The sequence below is a fragment of the Chiloscyllium plagiosum genome, unplaced genomic scaffold (genome assembly GCF_037043375.1).
Source record: "Chiloscyllium plagiosum isolate Xiang-an unplaced genomic scaffold, Cpla_swu_hap1 HiC_scaffold_25, whole genome shotgun sequence".
NCBI lineage: Eukaryota > Metazoa > Chordata > Chondrichthyes > Orectolobiformes > Hemiscylliidae > Chiloscyllium > Chiloscyllium plagiosum.
The window spans coordinates 49,942,913-49,961,125 of NW_028270163.1; the positions used below are offsets into that span (position 1 = coordinate 49,942,913).

At 39.8% G+C, this 18,213-nt stretch overlaps 1 protein-coding gene across 2 annotated transcripts in view; it reads left to right on the forward strand.

Moving 5' to 3' along the window:
- Nucleotides 1-18,213, forward strand: part of aspscr1 (ASPSCR1 tether for SLC2A4, UBX domain containing) — a 225,808-nt gene that overhangs the window by 23,831 nt on the left and 183,764 nt on the right. For both annotated transcript variants that reach the window (XM_043714988.2, XM_043714990.2), the window contains exon 4: nucleotides 17,666-17,766. In XM_043714988.2, the coding sequence (XP_043570923.2) occupies nucleotides 17,666-17,766 (101 nt within the window). The remainder of the gene's footprint in view (nucleotides 1-17,665; nucleotides 17,767-18,213) is intronic.

An 18,213-nucleotide genomic window follows, 5' to 3' on the forward strand; every position in this document is an offset into this window, starting at 1 on the left:
TTCCGCAGTAGGCTTTGAAACTTATCCGCCATGGGTATGGGGTTGGGGTGGGGACCTACTGTATCTCCAAATCTGCAGACGATACAAAGCTGAGTGGAGAGTGAACTGTGAGGATAGATTTGGACAAGTTGAGTGAGTGCATAAGTGCATAATGTGAATAAATATGAGGTCATCCACTTTGGTAGGATAAAGAGAAAGGCAGACTATTATCTGAATAGGAAAGGGGGAGGTGCAACAAGGTATGGGTGTCCTTCTATACCAGTCACTGAAAGTAAACGCGCAGCTCGTTGAAGGCGACAAATGATATATTGGTCTTCAAAGCAAGAGGATTCAAATGTCTTGCTGCAATTGTACCCGGCCTTAGTGAGGCCACACCTGGAATATTGTTGAAGAGTGCGGTGCTGGAAAAAGAGTCAACGTTTCAGGCATAAACGCTTCTTCATCCTCCAACCTGGAATATTGTGTGCAGTTTTAGTATCCTTATCTGAGAGAGGAGTGTAATAAAGGTTTACCAGGCTGATTCCTGGGATGTCAGGACTGGCATATGAAGAGATACTGGATCAGTTAGGGCTATATTGACTGGAGCTTAGAAGAATGAGAAGAGGGTATCTCAAACTTACAAAATGCAACTGTTCACATAAAAAAAAAGTTGGTTTCCTTTGTTGAGGCAAGTTTAAGAAAGTCCAGAAATAGACTTGATGGGGGAAAGTTAGAAAGATTCTTTGTGCAGAAAATGGTTAAAATATGGAATGCTGAGATTATTGTTGAAGTTGTCCCTTAAAAAAAACAAATAATGTCAATCATTATATAGTTAAAAGAATGTGGAGAGGCACCAAAGAAATTAAATTAGTTCCAGTGATTAACATGGAAAATGAATACGCTGCAGACCTTGAAGGACTGAATGGCCTGATTTGTGCTGCATCATACTGTAATGCCAGTTGTTCAATTATATTTTTCTGTATAATGATCAGAGTTTTGCAGTCAATAAGAAGACAAAGGAACTTGCCACTGATGTTAATAAAAACTATCCACAAAGATTTAGCAGGAATTTTCCCTTCCTTGCTGGAAGCTTAAATCTGATAGCAGGTCTAAGTGTTCTCAGGGATAGCAAACCAGAATTTTAAATCCATGGAATTCCTTCACTTTTAAAATTTCATAAGGCAAAATAAATCACTATGTATGGATTAAGATAGATGTCAAAGAAAAGAAAAATATAATTAATGTGGGTTTTAAAAAAAAATCCTTTTGTAGAAATTGGAGCAACAGGGACCAGTATAGACAGTGAACATTGAGAAAGCATTGAAGAAGGTACTTGAGGAGAAAATAAAATGGAACGGTCATCCTTTGCAATGATAGAGGGAGAGGGGCAATATGTGATGAGGTGATGATACATATTGGAGTACCACAAAGAAAAGCAGACAGGCTCGGTGGGAAGGGATGCTGAGAGACTTGAATCATACGATAAATAGGTGACTGAGAAAGAAGGTCAAACCGCATTCTTGTCATTCCCAAGTAAAAGGAAGTGGAAACTGAGAGAAAATGATTATGGCAAACTTTGACATTCCATGGGTGTCCTCTTAACTTTTCAGTAAAAGGGTTTGGCAATAATTCCGAAGACAGCATGAAGTGAAAAACCTAGTTACGCCACGTTGAACAAGATGCAACACTCTTCCAGGGTTTTTTAAAATGAGATTAGTAACATAGAGGTGGAAGTTCTCATCATAATTGCAATGGAGAATACAGTTGATGGATACCTCCATAGTTCACCTTATATACAAGTATAGAATAAAAACTGACAATAACTTCTGGATTTCCATTCCATTCCATTCCATTCTGAGCATGTGGCGACTTCCAAAGATGCTGTCAGTTTTAGTGAAGTAATGATAGTGATGCTGACAAGTTCATGGTCATTACTACAGCATAATCCAGACCATTATCATGAAAATACCTGAAGCTCGCCTGGCATTTCTTCTATCATCTAAAAATAGTCATCAAATACTTCTTTAGAAAAGAAAATTGTACATATATAATTCATTTAAAATTGTTAGTTTAGATTTGTTTTTTTAAAATAAGGCATTAGATTGCAGTATACTTTCTGTTCACAGGAGATAGATATATACAGTATAACGTTTTGACTTTTTGCAAATAATTTGGCTGTGTGACTCTCTTTGGTTATTGTTCTGCTGATGCGCTATTTTAGTAGATAATAGAATTTGAAAGTACTTGTATACAAATGTTTGTTTTTTTTATTAGTCTGAATGAAGATGAATGAATTCTATTCATAATCTTGGCATATCTTGGTCATTGAGGAGTAAAAAGGAACCTTTCATTAATTAGCACTCAAACAGGATGAATCGAATCCTTTGTAGTACATTGAATGTTTGTATTAATCCAAATGAAACATATTGTATGTTGTCTAATCAAAATTGAGCCTTTTTGGAAATTATATAGCTATAAAACTTTAGTTTCCTTGTTTGCAAAACTCATGTTGATTAGTAGAATCTTGTCCAGATGCCATATATGGAACGTAGTGGAAGTTGGTTCTGTACGTTCTCAAATGGCAATTGAGCAAAATATTTGTTGAAGTTCTGGTGTGACTAATACTTATCAGTGAGTTTTTGATCACTTGGGGTGAGTCCCAAAACTAGATTTGAAGAATTATTATAAACAGGGAGTGAGAATTTAATCTTTGGAGTCCATGCAAGTTCTGTGTTGAGCAACCTGTAGTCACACTTTCTGGCTTGATCTCTGTAATTGTATTGTCTCAAATATCTTTTCAATTTTCTTTTGAAATCATTGTTTTTTTAATTCATTCACAGAGCAGGGCCAACACTTATTGCCCATCCCTAATTGCCCAGAATACAGTTAAGAGTCCACCATGTTGCTGTGTTTAGAATCACATGTAGACCAGACCTTGCAGTTCCCTTCCCTAAAGGATATGAGTGAATGGGATGGGTTTTTCTGACAATTGATAATGGTTTCTCAGACATCAGTAGACACTTAATTCCAGAATGAATTTTTTAAAAAGCCATGTATTTCAAAATCTCTAAATTTGTGTAATGTGTAGAGGAATTGAGTTCCGGAGTACTGAGGTCATGTTGCAGTTGTATAAGACTCTGGTGCGGCCGCATCTGGAGTATTGTGTGCAGTTTTGGTCGCCATATTATAGGAAGGATGTGGAGGCACTGGAACGGGTGCAGAGGAGGTTTACCAGGATGTTGCCTGGTATGGTAGAAAGATCGTATGAGGAAAGGCTGAGGCACTTGGGGTTGTTTTCATTGGAGAAAAGAAGGTTTAGGGGTGACTTGATAGAGGTGTACAAGATGATTAGGGGTTTAGATAGGGTCGACAGTGAGAATCTTTTTCCACGTATGGAGTCAGCTATTACAAGGGGGCATAGCTTTAAATTAAGGGGTGGTAGGTATAGGACAGATGTTAGGGGTAGGTTCTTTACTCAGCGAGTCGTGAGTTCATGGAATGCCCTGCCAGTAGCAGTGGTAGACTCGCCCTCATTATGGGCATTTAAGCGGGCATTGGATAGGCATATGGAGGATAGTGGGCTAGTGTAGGTTAGGTGGGCTTGGATCGGCGCAACATCGAGGGCCGAAGGGCCTGTACTGCGCTGTATTCTTCTATGTTCTATGTGTAAATGGTGTCAGTTTATCCTATTTTATCTTCATTTCTTTTATGAAATGAACCTCTGTTTTTCTGTTAAAACCAAATCTATAACGTTGCATGCTTATGTTTCAGTGAGACAACTGAAACAAAACAGTGAAAACTGAAACAAAACAAATTATGATCCATCAAGCTAGCTTTCAATCTGGGATCTAACTTGTCCAGTAGTAACATCAACTAGGATTATAGCAGTTTTTAATTTTTGTTTTCACTGGAAAAGATATAATGGGTCAAATAATCTCTTTCTTTGTCATAGCTTTTTTGTGGTATCAATTAGTAGAATGTTGTTAGGGCCTATAATATTTTCAAAACCCAGTTTCTTTAGACTTTTCTTGGTATCACATGGAGTGAATTGGCAGAAAATTGGCATTTATGATGATGGGGAACTCAGGTGAAAGTTGAGATGTATCATCCACTTGACAGTTTTGACAGTGATAGGTGTAGATACTTCAGCCTTGATTTTTGCACAGATGTGCTGGGGATATTTGTATAGCCATCTCATGTCAGTTGTTTAAGTGCCCACCACCATTTAGGACTGGATGTGGCAGAACAGGAGAACTTAGATTAAATCTGTTAATTGTTGGGGTGTTTATCTCTGCCTGTTGCACTCTGCTTCTGTAGTTTTGCATGGAAGTAGTTGTGTGTTGCAGTTTTACTAGGTTGACTTCTCATTCATGTCTGGTACTGCTACTGGCATGTCCTTCTACACTCTTTATTGAATCAGGCTTCCAAGCTTAATGTTAATGCCAGAATTTGGGATATGCCAGGCTATGAGGTTTCATATTGTGTTTATGTACAGTTCTGCTCCTGCTGGCCTTCCACAGTGGCTCATGATTGCTCAACTCTGTTACTAGATATGCTTGAAATCAACCCAGTTCGATCAGTGGTAGTGTCACACAACATGTAGGTTGTCCTCAAAACTTTGTGTCTTCATCTCCACAAAACTGTGCAGTGATTACTCAAGGTATGATCTCATGAGTCTTTGTCAGGCTGTTGCTTAACTGATTTGTGGGACAGCTCTCCAACTATGGCACAAGCCTCCCAGGAGTTAGTTAAGATGACTTTGCAGGGTTTACATGGCTAGGTTTGCCATTGTTGTTTCTCATGCCTAGGTCAGTGCTGGGAGGTCCATCTATCTTCATTTTTATTGATATTTCTGTTGTAGTTTGATACATGTGAGAGGTTTGCTAGACCATTTCAGATAGCATTTAAGAGTCTGTCATATTTTTATGCGTCTGGAGTCACATGTCAGTCAGACTATATAAAATGGAAGTTTTCCTTTTCTAAAGAGCTTTAGTGAAACTGAGATTTTTATGACGATTATGGTTTCATTATCACCATTATTGTAATTGGTATTTAATTCTCAATTTATTAAATAAAGGCAATTCCCACGAATGAAGAAATCAGATGAGGAATTTTTTCACTTGTATATTTAGGACTCTTTGGAATTCTCTAACTTGGAAGGTTGTGGATGGTCTATCAATGAACATATTCATAGAACATAGGTAGAACATAGAAAGGTACAGCACAGAACAGGCCTTTCGGCCCATGATGTTGTGCCGAGGATTATTCCTAATCTAAAATAAAATAACCTAACCTAAGCACCCCACAATTCACTGCTGTCCATGTGCATGCGCAGCAGTCACTTACATGTCCCTAATGACTCTGCTTCCACCACCACCATTGGCAACGCATTCCATGCATTCACAACTCTCTGCATAAAGAACCGACCTCTGATGTCTCCTCTATACTTTCCTCCTAATATCTTAAAACTATGACACCTCGTGCCAGTCACTCTTGCCCCTGGGGAAAAGTCTCTGGCTATTGACTCTATCCATGCCTCTCATTGCCTTGTAAGTCTCAATCAGGTCACCTCTTCCTCCTTCTCTCCAGAGAGAAACATCTGAGCTTAGTCAACCTCTCTTCATAAGACAAGCCCTCCAGTTCAGGCATCATCCTTGTAAACCTTCTTTGCATCCTCTCCAAAGCCTCCGTATCTTTCCTATAATAGGGCGACCAGAACTCGACACAATATTCCAAGTGTGGTCTGACCAGGGTCTTGTAGAGCTGCAGCAAAACCTTGCTGCTCTTAAACTTGATCCCACTGTTAATGAAAGCCAAAACACCGTATGCTTTCTTAACAACCCTATCCACTTGGGTGGCAACTTTGAGGGATCTATGCACTTGAACACCAAGATCCCTCTGTTCTTCCACACTGCCAAGAATCCTGTCTTTAATCTATATTCAGCATTCAAGGTCGACCGTCCAAAATACATCACTCTGCATTTATCCAGGTTGAACTCCATTTGCCATTTCTCAACCCAGCTCTGCATCCTGTCTATGTCGCGCAGCAGCCTGCAATAACCCTCTATACTACCAATAGCACCTCCGCGGCACGGTGGCACAGTGGTTAGCACTGCTGCCTCACAGCGCCAGAGACCTGGGTTCAATTCCCGCCTCAGGTGACTGACTGTGTGGAGTTTGCACGTTCTCCCCGTGTCTGCGTGGGTTTCCTCCGGGTGCTCCGGTTTCCTCCCACAGTCCAAAGATGTGCAGGTAAGGTGAATTGGCCATGCTAAATTGCCCTTAGTGTTAGGTAAGGGGTAAATGTAGGGGTATGGGTGGGTTGCGCTTCGGCGGGTTGGGCCGAAGGGCCTGTTTCCACACTGTAATCTAATCTAATCTAATCTAATGTAAACCTTTGTGTCATCGGCAAATTTACTAACCCAACCCTCAACCTCCTCATCCAAGTCATTTATAAAAACTACAAAGAGCAGAGGCCCAAGAACAGAGACCTCTGGGACACTACTCACCACTGGCCTTCAGGCAGAATGCATCTACAACCACTCTCTGCCTTCTGTCAGTCAACCAATTCTGAATCCAGATAGCCAACTTTCCCTGTGTCCCATACCTCCTGACTTTATGAATGAGCCTACCATGGGGAATGTTATCAGTTGCCTTGCTGAGGTCCATATCCACCACATCCACTGCTTGATCTTCGTTGACCTGTCTCGTCACCTCCTCAAAGAACTCAATAAGATTTGTGAGGCATGACCTCCCCCTCATAAAACCATGCTGACTGCCTTTAATCACGCTATACTTTTCCAAATAGTCATAAATCCTATCCTTCAGAATTGTTTACAAAGCCTTGCTGACAACCATCTCCATGGCTATGATAAATGTGAGGCAGTTGTGGTCACTGTCACCAAAGTGTTCTCCCACCACGAGATCTGACACCTGTCCTGGCTTATTGCTGAACATCAAATCTAAAATGGCCTTTCCTTCGTTGGCCTGTCTACATACTGAGTAAGGAAATCCTTCTGAACATACCTGACAAAAACTGCTCCATCCAAACCAACTGCACTAGGAGGTTCCAGTCAATATTGTGAAAGTTGAAGTCACCCATAATAACAACCCTGCTAAAACTGCATTTTTCCAAAATCTGCCAGCCTATGAGTTCTTCAGTCTCCCTACTGCTATCAGGGGGTCTGTAGAAAACCCCCAATGAGGTGGCTGCTCTCTTGCTGTTCCTAACTTCCACCCATACTAACTCAGTAGACAAACCTTCCTCAACAACCTTTACTTCTATAACTGTGATGCACTCTCTGATTAGCAATGCTAAACCCCACTCCTCTTTTTCCACCCTCCCTGTTCTTTTTAAACGTTCTAAACTCAGGAACATCTAGCAACCACTCTGCCCCTGTGAAACCTGTGTCTATGTTATGGCCACAACATCATAGTCCCAAGTATTGATCCATGCTCTAAGTTCATCACTCCTATTTCTGACACTCCTTGCATTAAAGCAGACAAACTTTAACTGATCCCTTTGTTTCATCATGTTAAAACCTTCTGGATAGATTCATTACATCTTGTCACTGCCCCATCTACAACAACCATCTCCCCCCCCCGACCCCCGCCTCAGATATATAGCTCTGGTTCCCACCCCCTTGCCAAATTGGCTTAAACCCTCCCGAAACACACGAACAAATCTCCCACCCAGGATGATTGTGCTCCTCCAGTTCAGCTGCGACCCGTCCTTCATGTCCAGGTCCCACCTTCTTCAGGAGGCATCGCAATGGTATAAGCATCTGAAGCTCTCCCTCCTGCACGAGCCTCGCAACCATGTGTTAAGCTGCAGTCTCTGCCTGTTCCTCACCTCACTGTCTCGTGGCACCGGTAGCTAACCTAAGATCACTATTCTACTTGTCCTGCTCTTCAGCTTCCAACCTAGCTCTCTGTAGTCACTTTTCAGATCCTCAATCCCTTTCTTGGCTATATCATTGGTGACAATATGTACCATGATATTTGGCTGCTCAGTTCTGACCACAAAATCTTCTGTCAATCCGTCTATTGAGTCCCCTCCACTTTCAGAATCTTGTAAACCCGATCGGCGACATCCCAGATTCTGGCAACATACCTTCCAGAAGTCCTGTTCCTGACCATAAAATCTTCTGTCAATCTGTTTATTGAGTCCCCTACCTCTAGTGCTTTTCTATTCTCCCGCCTTCCCTTCTGAGCCTCAATGCCAGGCCCAGTGCCAGAGACCTGACAACTATGGCTTCCCCTGGTAGGCCATCCGCACCAGCAGTATCCAAAACGGTATACTTAATTGATGAGGGGAGTGGCCACAGGATCCCTGTTCTATCTGTTGGTTCCCTTTCCTACCCCTGACTGTAACCCAGCTGTCCTTATCCTGTGTCTGAGGAGTGACCATTTCCCTGTTCATTGTCTCAATTTCTCTCTCAGCCTCCCAGATGATCTGCAGTTCATCCAGCTCCAGTTCCCTAACTCGGTTTTCGAGGAGCTGGAGTTGGGTGCACTTCCCGCAGATGTGGTGAGCAGAGATGTGTCGTGTCTCTCAGCTGCCACATTCTGCAGGAGGAGCATGCAAGTGCCCTATCAGCCATACCCTGCTAATCTGAAAGCCCACACAGGACTAAACAAGGAAGAGAAGAAACGGAATGAAAATGAGAGAACCTGAAAACGGTAAGTTTATAGACTCTTAGTGAGTTTCGAGGGGATGGGTGGGAGGGAAACGCTACTATGTAGGGTCTCTGGTTTAGATCTCACCCACTTAAAAACTTCCCGGCAGGCCTCATTTCTCTCCGCCCTCTTTCCTCGCCGTTCCGTTCAAAATCATATTCATGATTACGATCGCTGGATTTTGGTGTCTCTGGGAATCAGAGGAACTGGGGAGTGTGTAGATAAATGGAATTGAAACATAGGGTCAGCCCTAATTATTCTGAATGGTGGGGATTTCTAGTGTACTCTTGCAACTATTATTCAAGTTCTTACTGGATTTTCTTTTATGCTACCTGCTATTCAAATTTAGTTTATTGTCTGTAAAATTGTCCTCTCTGTATTTTTAACATTGAACATGATAATTAAAAATATTTTTCTGAATCCATAAGATTTTACATTGGAAGAACTAAGAATCTTCATTTCTAGGCGAGGAGGTGTGGACACATGAAGTAATGCCTATCCTTGATACAAAGACGGTTAAAACAACATAAACCTTTGGTTAGAGGTCTTCATATTTACATCAATTTACCCACAACTTGCAACTTGTCTGTGATATTAAATGTAACCATTGACAATTGTTTTATGGTATAAAACCTCATTCCATATGGTTTTCATATTATGAAATGAAAAGATTTTGTAAATATTGTTCTGCCTGGATTATGTCAAGAAGAGCATTTCATATATTTACTTTCTCAGGGAAAGGATAATAATGCAGGACATCTGCACAACACTTTTTCCTTCCTAGAGTGGGGTAAAATTGCTTTCAGACAGGAACTTTGTAATTGTTTGGAAACTGTACACTTGAATGAGGAATGTTTGAATATCTATGTCTAAATTTAAAGTTATTCGAGAGAAATGATTCATTGAATATGTACTGGAGATACTTTTCAGTTTTCTTCAGTGACTAATGGGTGTTTGTATCATATGGGTAGCACAGTGTGGTGTCATAGCATGATGGGATTCAAAAGGGTTGCCATACTGAAGTAATACCCCATGGTTTAAGACCATAAAATGTAAAGCAGAAGTAGGCTATTTAGTTCGGGTTTGCCCTATCGTTCAATGAGATAATGGCTGATTCCTCTATTCCACTTTTCTTTCTTTTCTCCGTAACACTTAATTTCCTTACGAATTAAAAATCTATCTCATCCTTAAATATATTTAATGACCCAGCCTTGACAACCCTCAGTGGTAAAGAATTCAGAGAATAAATTTCTCGTCATTTCTATCTTAAATGTGGGTTCCGTTTTTTCTGAAATTATGCTATCTGGTCCTAGACTCTTCCACAATGGGAAAACAACCTTTCCTCATCTACCTTGTCCTCTCAGAAGCTTGTATGTTTCAATAAGGGCACCTCTCATTCTTCTATATTCCAATGAATGCAAGCTTAAATTGCTCAACCTCTTCTCATAAGACGTAATACACCAGACTTTATTTGAACTGGCACACTGAAGAAACTGGCAAAAATTACATACCTCAAATACCAGAAGTTTACTGTTTTATTGCAATCTCCGCAATGTCAAAGTAGTCAGTTGAGGGTGTGTGTTAGAAAGCTCTTTACCGCTAAGTTTTATTTAAGTTGCATTATTATTTAAGCGATTTACTCCAAATGAAATATCACACTGATGTGTATACCCCCACATTTCGTTTCTATTACTTAGTGTGTGTTTTTCCCATAGATTATGTGGACCTTTTGATCAACTGGAATATTTAATTAACTGGCACACTCCTACTCCCGTTGGTGCCAGTTAGTAATAAGTTTGCTGTATTAGCCTAGTGAACCATATCTGGACTGCCAGTACATCTTTCTTTAGATAGGGTGTCCAAAACTGTTCACAGTATTTCACCAATAGTCTGACTAGTGCATGGTATAGTTTTAACAAAATCTCCCAACTTTTTATACTCCATTTCCTTTGAAATAAAGATGACATTCCGTTTACCTTCCTGATTACCCACTGAACTTGGATTGTTTTGTTATTTTCCATGTCTCAGTCATACTTTTCAAAGATGTTCACGAGGCTTTTCTCTTTCCTCAAGCACTGCCCCCAAGTGGGATGGGTGGTTTTTTTCCAAGCCATCTTGCATGTTGATACAAGCACGAGAACAATTTTACTTTCCATCCTTGAGCTATAAATTGAAGGGAAGTGGAGGCAACATCATTTGGCTTTTCTCACCAATGCAACTTGCTAACCTTTGAAATATTTATGACTTTAAATTCTAGCTTATTTATTTGAGAAATCTCACTTGCTTGTGCAGTGACTCCATTAGTAACTTGTAGTTGAAAAGTATGTTGTAGATTAGCATTAAGGGAAAATGATCGAATATTAGTAATTGTTCCTGTACATGTGAGTTATGCTGCATTCTATGTCTTGGATGGACTTTGGATTTTAACAATTGGAAATCTGGTTTTGAAAAGTGTTGGCACAGCTGAAGAAACTTTGCAATACAGTAGTGAGGTTATTTACCCGATAAATGTCCTGAATCATTTGGACAATTGTTAGTGTAAATGGTAGGTTGAATAATAAATTGGACACAGTATTCTGCAAGATATGCATGTTTGAAGCAAAATATGAGCTGATTAATGGATGTCCAGTTACGTTTCTGCATTTATGGAGGGAGGAAAAGTTGCATTTTGAATCCTTCAATTTTCTCAGAACTAAGAAGTCATTCTGCAGCTGAAACTACAGATAAATTCAAGTGTTCTAATATGTGAGCTGTGATAGATTTTTGGTAGTACTCTTTTAGCAAGTTTCTAAAGTATATTTTCTTTGCCAATTCAGATAAAGTTGCAAGTAGACTCCTCCTTGACATCAGAGGACTAGAACTTGTGTTTCCAACAGGTAGAAAGTACGAATGTTTCTGAAAAGCAGAAAGGAAATCCGCCTTAGAATTGTGGGTTTTATAGCAAAGGGAAGATTGGTACATGACAAGAACATAAGTAGAATGCACCAAATACATTTTGCTGCCTTAAATGGTGAATAGAAATGAGCATGACAATGCATTGCTATTATGAAACTATGTAAAATGTTTGAATCAAATTTTAATAACCAAGAGGATATGGCTGCCGGAGTAAAATTGATACAGGGTCTGAAATTGGGCTTTGAATATAATTTCAGACCTTAAACCTGTAAGGAGTAAGATGAGCTTTGGACTTTTGTTATCATCCCATGAAAGAACTACATAAAAGGAGTTCTAGGCCCAGTGTATTTTGATATGTCATGGACTTTTTGAAAGAGACTAATGAAGAGCATCCTTTATTTTCAAAACCAGTTTGCTATTAGTAGCCCAGGACAAACTAATTTCTGGTTCCCAGAAAAGTGCCCTTAGAGTCAAACGAGTATACAACATGGAAGCAGGCCCTTCGGCCCAACTCGTCTATGCTGACCAATATTTCCTAAACTAATCTAGTCTCATTTGCCTGTTATTGGCCCTTATCCGTTTAAACCTTTCCATGTCCCTGTCTACATGTCTTTTAAATGTTGTAATTGTACCTGCCTCTACCATTTCTTCTGGCAGCTTATTCCATATATGCATCACACTCTGTGTGAAAAAAAAGTTGCCCCTCGGGTTGCTTTTAAATCTTTCCTGTCACCAAAGTGAAAATATTATCCTCCCATTTGCTGAAATTCTATTGGTGACGTTGGTGCTGGTACTTTGTGCTGTGGCATACATGTTGTTGACACTTGGGATTTTCCCATTTGATAATTTCCAGAATTTTGACCAGGGAAGGTGAACACCTTATTTGGGGAAGAATATGGTTGGATAGGAGACAGTTCAAAGGAGACTCACCAGAGATTCCAGAGGTGAGACATTTGTCTTGTGAACCAAAATTGACCAGTTTAGGCTTATTCTCTAAAGTTTAGATAAATGAGTGGAGATCAAATTGAGGTGAATAAGATGCAGAAGGGGGTAGACAATGTAGATGTGGCGAGGGTGCTTCCTCTTGTGGGGCAATCTAGATCAAGGGGTCATAGCTTTAGGTCAAAAGGTTAGCAGATTTAAACCAGAAATGAGAAATTGCTTCTCTCAAAGAGTCTTGAATTTGTGAAATTTGCTATGCTAAAGTGCAGTGGATGCTTGGACACTATGTTTGAGGCGATATATACATTTTTCATTAATAATAGGCTTATGAAGGGTTATGGGAACCTGGCAGAAAAGTGGAGCTGAGGCTGAGATGAGATCATCCATGATCATGCTGTAATGGAGCAGGCTCAAGGGGCTGGATTGTCTACTCCTACTCTTAATTCTCATGTTAAAACCTGAAACTTGCTTCTTTTGTGTGTAGTCCAAGACAGATAGTTCACCACCACCTTCCTAAGAGCAATTAGGGTTGTGCAATAAATTTGACAGTAACTCTGTCAACAATACCTGAATCCCCTTTGCTATTGACACGTTCAGTATAGAATCCCTCAACTATACCAAATCCTCAGTTGAAAATGAAGAGAGCAAGAGCTCTTAATATACTTTTCTGGATTAAAATGAGTTCTGTTCCTGATTCAAGGAAGCAATTTTTGATAATATTAGAGTGAGGGGAAAAACAGAGGCATTTTAAGCATTCATTATTAACGATGAATGTTTCCAGATGAAGTATGAGTATGTCATGTAAAGAGTAAAACTGCTCCAGAAACCTGGTGATTCCAAACTGGGCAGAGTACAACTTGCAGCTTTGCTGTGACATTTTAATTTCCCAGGTTGACCATCCGTACTGCAACATAAAAGAGAATCTGCTATAAATTTGAAAAAGTAATGAAAGCTAATGTTGAAAATGTGTGGAAAATGAACCCCTTTTAGAACCTCTCTGAAAAGAACACAAAAATGTAATGTGCTAGGATATGTTATATTGGATATGAATATGTAGAGTACAATTTCTGAAGTAAAATGTCCAAGGTCATTATTGTCCAATTGTAATTGCTGACTAGGCACAGGTTTGGCTACAACACTATAGTTTTAGCTGCATCTGACTAAGTTTAGTAGAAAATGACACACTGCAGGTGATTAACCTTTGCTGTTGTTCTCTTTACTTTAAAACTTTGGAACTCCAGGCACAGCTCCTAACTTGAAGAAACTGTCACACATCTCCTCCTAGAATGTGCCATTAAAGGAGGTCTGGAGAGTGATGCAGTGATTTTTGTCAAGGTTCATCCTGAGCAGCTCCATTATGCAGGCCCCTGTGCTCTGCGGGCTGTCCCCCAGGACGCGCACACAGGCAACATCAACTGCGTCTGTAGGACCATCAAACTGGTGAAAGATGCTTATTTGTCTGCCCTAAACATTTTTGTCTTCCACTGTAAAGAGTTGTCCTTGACTGACTATTGCAGACTGGCACATTCCAAGGTCCAAGACTACACACTGAGGGACACACTGAAGCTTGGGGCAGCTGTTGCCAAAGCCCATCAAGGGTCTTTCTGCCAAAGCATAATCAGTTGTCAGACCCTCTTGGTGCCTCCAAATGAATGTAAATAGTTTCCTGCATAATTGGAAAATGCCTTTGTTTTGCGCAACTGTAGCAAAGCTCTGAGAAATGTCAAAAAAATCCAATGTTTTATCTTTTACATTGCAGACTCGACAATCTTTAAAATCTTTGTATATACTTTTAAATGTTTTTGTGAATTAAGTATATTTTTGAAATTAAAAAATGCTCTGAAATTTATGTAGTGTTTTAGGTTTTTGTCAAACAGTTATGAGTAGTGCTCTGACTATATTCGAGTAACTGTTGAGATGGCTGTCATATCTAATAAGTCACATTGGACCATGCATGTAACACTGTGCCTTCTTTGTTGAGCTTCTAGCCTTTGTTATGTAATACAGGAGCAATTGTTCCAGTTTGCTGAGCTGAACATGATGCGAGCTGCCCTTCTGCAGTGTTGCTGGGGTTCTAAGATGCTGAGGTCTGTCCACCGTGTCTGTCCATGTTGCACATCATTTTAGCAGATCTCCAGTAAGCAGGAATTAAATTAGTAACATGTACAGAATGATCAAAAGACACGTGCAATCTTTGGGCTCAGGTGTAGATTCTCTGTAATTGAGTTGTCTAAAACATTTGTTCTCATTAACAAGCATTTTCAGCAACAGACACTAGAAACTTGGGGAAAGAAATGGAGAATTCTAAATTTAACATCCTAAAGTTCATGTTTGCCATCCCCCATTCCTAAATCACCCGATTGCTGGACTTCAGGGTCTAATGATGACCATGAAGTGATTGTCAATTGCCAGAAAAAACGTTTGATTCACTAATGTCCTTTAGAGAAAGAAACTGACATCCTTACTGGTCTGCACTACTTGTGACTTCAGACCCACAGCAATATCTGGTTGATTTTTTAAACTGCCCTCTGGGCAATTAGGGATTTGCTTTAAATATTGACTTGGCCAGTGACATCCTCATCCTGTGAATGAAAGAAAGCATTATAAGCAAAGGATGCACTTAAAATACGACAAAATCTTTCAGTGTCAATGAAGTGCTTATTTGAAAGTAATGTGGGAAACTGTTGTAGTTGACTTGTATACAGTGTGGTCGTCATTAATGGCTGTGAGCTAGGTAAATAACTTGCATTTATGTTATACTTTGCATAATTCGTAAACATGTCACAGCTTCTGACGTACTTTTGACCAGATGTATTTGTTGTAGTGGCACTAATTGAGAGATAAATATTCATCAAACATTGAGTGAACATCTCAACCTTTCTCTGAATTGTGCTATAACACCTTGTGTGAACTAAGGAAGCATTTGGATATTCCTTCAGTCCCGCAATTAAAATCTCAATCTAGATTACTTGCTCAGATTACTGCAGTAAGCCTTTGACCTGGGACCTTCCAATATGGAAGTGTATGACAGAATCAAAATCTGGGAGCTCAAGTACAGTTACTCTATCTGAGATTGATTGATCACTGTCCAGGAATTGAGTCTATAGTCTCTAACTAAAGTACTTGGGTTATCAGGGAGCCATCTGGATTGTAATACTTACCAATATAAAAGTACACTTTGGCATGCATTGTGTTTTTACTCCTGGAGATAGCACAGAAGAACATGAACTGACTGTTTTTCCAGGAAACAACTTAGGGGTGTGTATTATTTGTTTTCTTAGCCCTTACTGTTGCAAGTGATGGTGGTTATTCCAACAATAACACTGTTTTTGAGTGAAGCACAAACAGCTTTTACAGTCTGTTAAGATTATTGTAGTGACTTTTGTCCTCCATGCTTACTAAATAACATTAAGTAATGCACGCTAATTCCCAGGTTCAGAGTGTGGAGTCACATGGGCGAAACTCAGTAAGGTTGGTATCTTTCTAACCCTGAAGGACATTACTGTAAAACCCATTTCGTTCATGAATTGAGGACGTAGTTTCATCGTGGTCATTAGACTTTTATTCCAGATTTATTAGTTAGGGGAAGCGAAGGCCTCGTGGTAGTATTGCTAGACTTATTAATTCAGTAACTTGGCTAATATTCTGGCGACTCTACAGCAAATGGTGAAATTTGAATTTGATAGTAATCTGGAATTAATAATCTACTGATGACTGGGAGACCATTATTGATTGTGAGAAAACCCCATCTGGTTCACTAAATGCCCTTTAAGGGATGAAACTATCACCCTTGCCTGGCCTACATGTCACTACTGATCCAAAGCAATGTGGTTGACTCAATTGCCCTTTGAAAAGGACGAGCAAGCCACTCAGTTCAGAGGCAACTCGGGATGGGCAATAAATGTTGACAAGCCAGTGACGCCCATGTGTGAATGGAAAAAAATTTCACCAGTTGTTGTGGTGGTCTTTGGACTCTTCTCTTGTGCAGTAGACGATACCTTTTGAATTGCTAGTCCAGTAAAATTATCACGTGCTACCATTTTCATGTGTGGGATAAAACTTGATGTTTGAAGAAATTAATGATACCTATTACAGTATCCACAAGAGAGGTTTATGACAGTAGTATTGTTTCTACTGTCGGGCTAAAATGTTCAGGTTGAAATCTCACTTTCTGTGGAAGTGTCTCATAACATTTTTATTAACCATTTTATTTTTGTAAATATATCTTTGATAACTTTTTCAAGTAGCACCCACAATGGAGAAAGGTGTCCCTAGGTACATAAAGCCAATGGAGAAAGTGGACAGTGAGCTAAAGAAGGTGATCAGAGGTGGAATTTGAGTCCTGGCTAGAAAAGAGGCAAGTAGGTGAGGTAAAGGGGTTTATAGAGACAATATCGGAGAATAAAACATCCATGGCAGACAGGGCAAATGAATGAATGGAGCAAGTAGGATGTGGAATGATGGATGTGCAAGAGATTTTGCAAGTGTCACATAGACATTCTCCCCGTGTTTGTGAGGGTTTCTTCCGGGTGTTCCGGTTTCCTTCCACAGTCCAAAGGTGTGCAGGTTGTGTGACTTGACCATGCTAAATTTTCCATAGTGTCCAGAGATGTGCAGGCTAGCTGGATAAGCCATGGAAAATGAGGGGTTATATGGGTTGGTGGGGGGGGGGGTGAGGTCTGGGTGGAATGCTCTTTGATGGGCCGAATGACCTATTTCTGCATTAGGGATTCTGTGGCGATGATGATGGCAGGTAGGATTACTTCCAGTTTGTGCTGCAAATGCAAGCAGGTTTATTGAAAATCTTCTGTGGTGTACACTTTGATCAATGACGTTGTACTGCTATGAATGTTTCGTGGAGTTTGTTTCTTTTTCCAGATTTAGAGTTTAGATTTCTGGCTAATTGGTAAAGAGTTGATAGGCTATTAACAGTATAATGGACCTTTCTCTTTTTGAGAAGAAGTGAGAAGAGCCCACACTCATTTTGAAAGGTTGTCATTCTAAGATGGGACTTCTACTGATCTGTGGCCTTAACTGAGAAGGAAAGAATACTCACTAAATTCACATAAAGGTATTATTTAACAAAAGGGTTCTTATGATTGTGTTCTCTCTGCTTTGGATGATCAGTGTAAGTTGCAAATATCTGAAATGTTTTGTACTGATTCTTTAGGTTCGGATTGCTCTACAACTTGAAGATGGATCCAGACTGCAACACTTTTTTCAGTCTAGTTTAACTCTCTGGGATCTTCTTGATCACTTTCCTGAGACCAGGTGAGGCATGTCACTATTTTGGTCTTCATTCGGTTTTTGGCAGAACAGAGTTTTCCTACTCCTCAACATATTGTTATCCTTCATTGGGCTAGCATGCTGGAAATCATGTCCTGTTATTCCTGGATTTGTCACAAAAATATACATAATTCCCCAGTTTATCTGTTTGTTAGACCCAGGTTGACAGAAAGCACCATTTTTCTATACTTAACAAGAATTATAGCTTCTTTCAAATAAATTGATTATAAGTAAACAACTATGAACCATCTACATATAATTCTATTAAAACTCTAACCATTCCCTCCCAATAAATAATGCAAATACAAACATGGAAAAACATATATTTTATGGGTGGAGAGAGACGCTGGGAAGGCTGTTGAATGATCCCTGTCCAAAGGGTTCACTGAGAGATGTTTTTTATTGTCAGTACTTGCTGTTCCTGGATCTTCC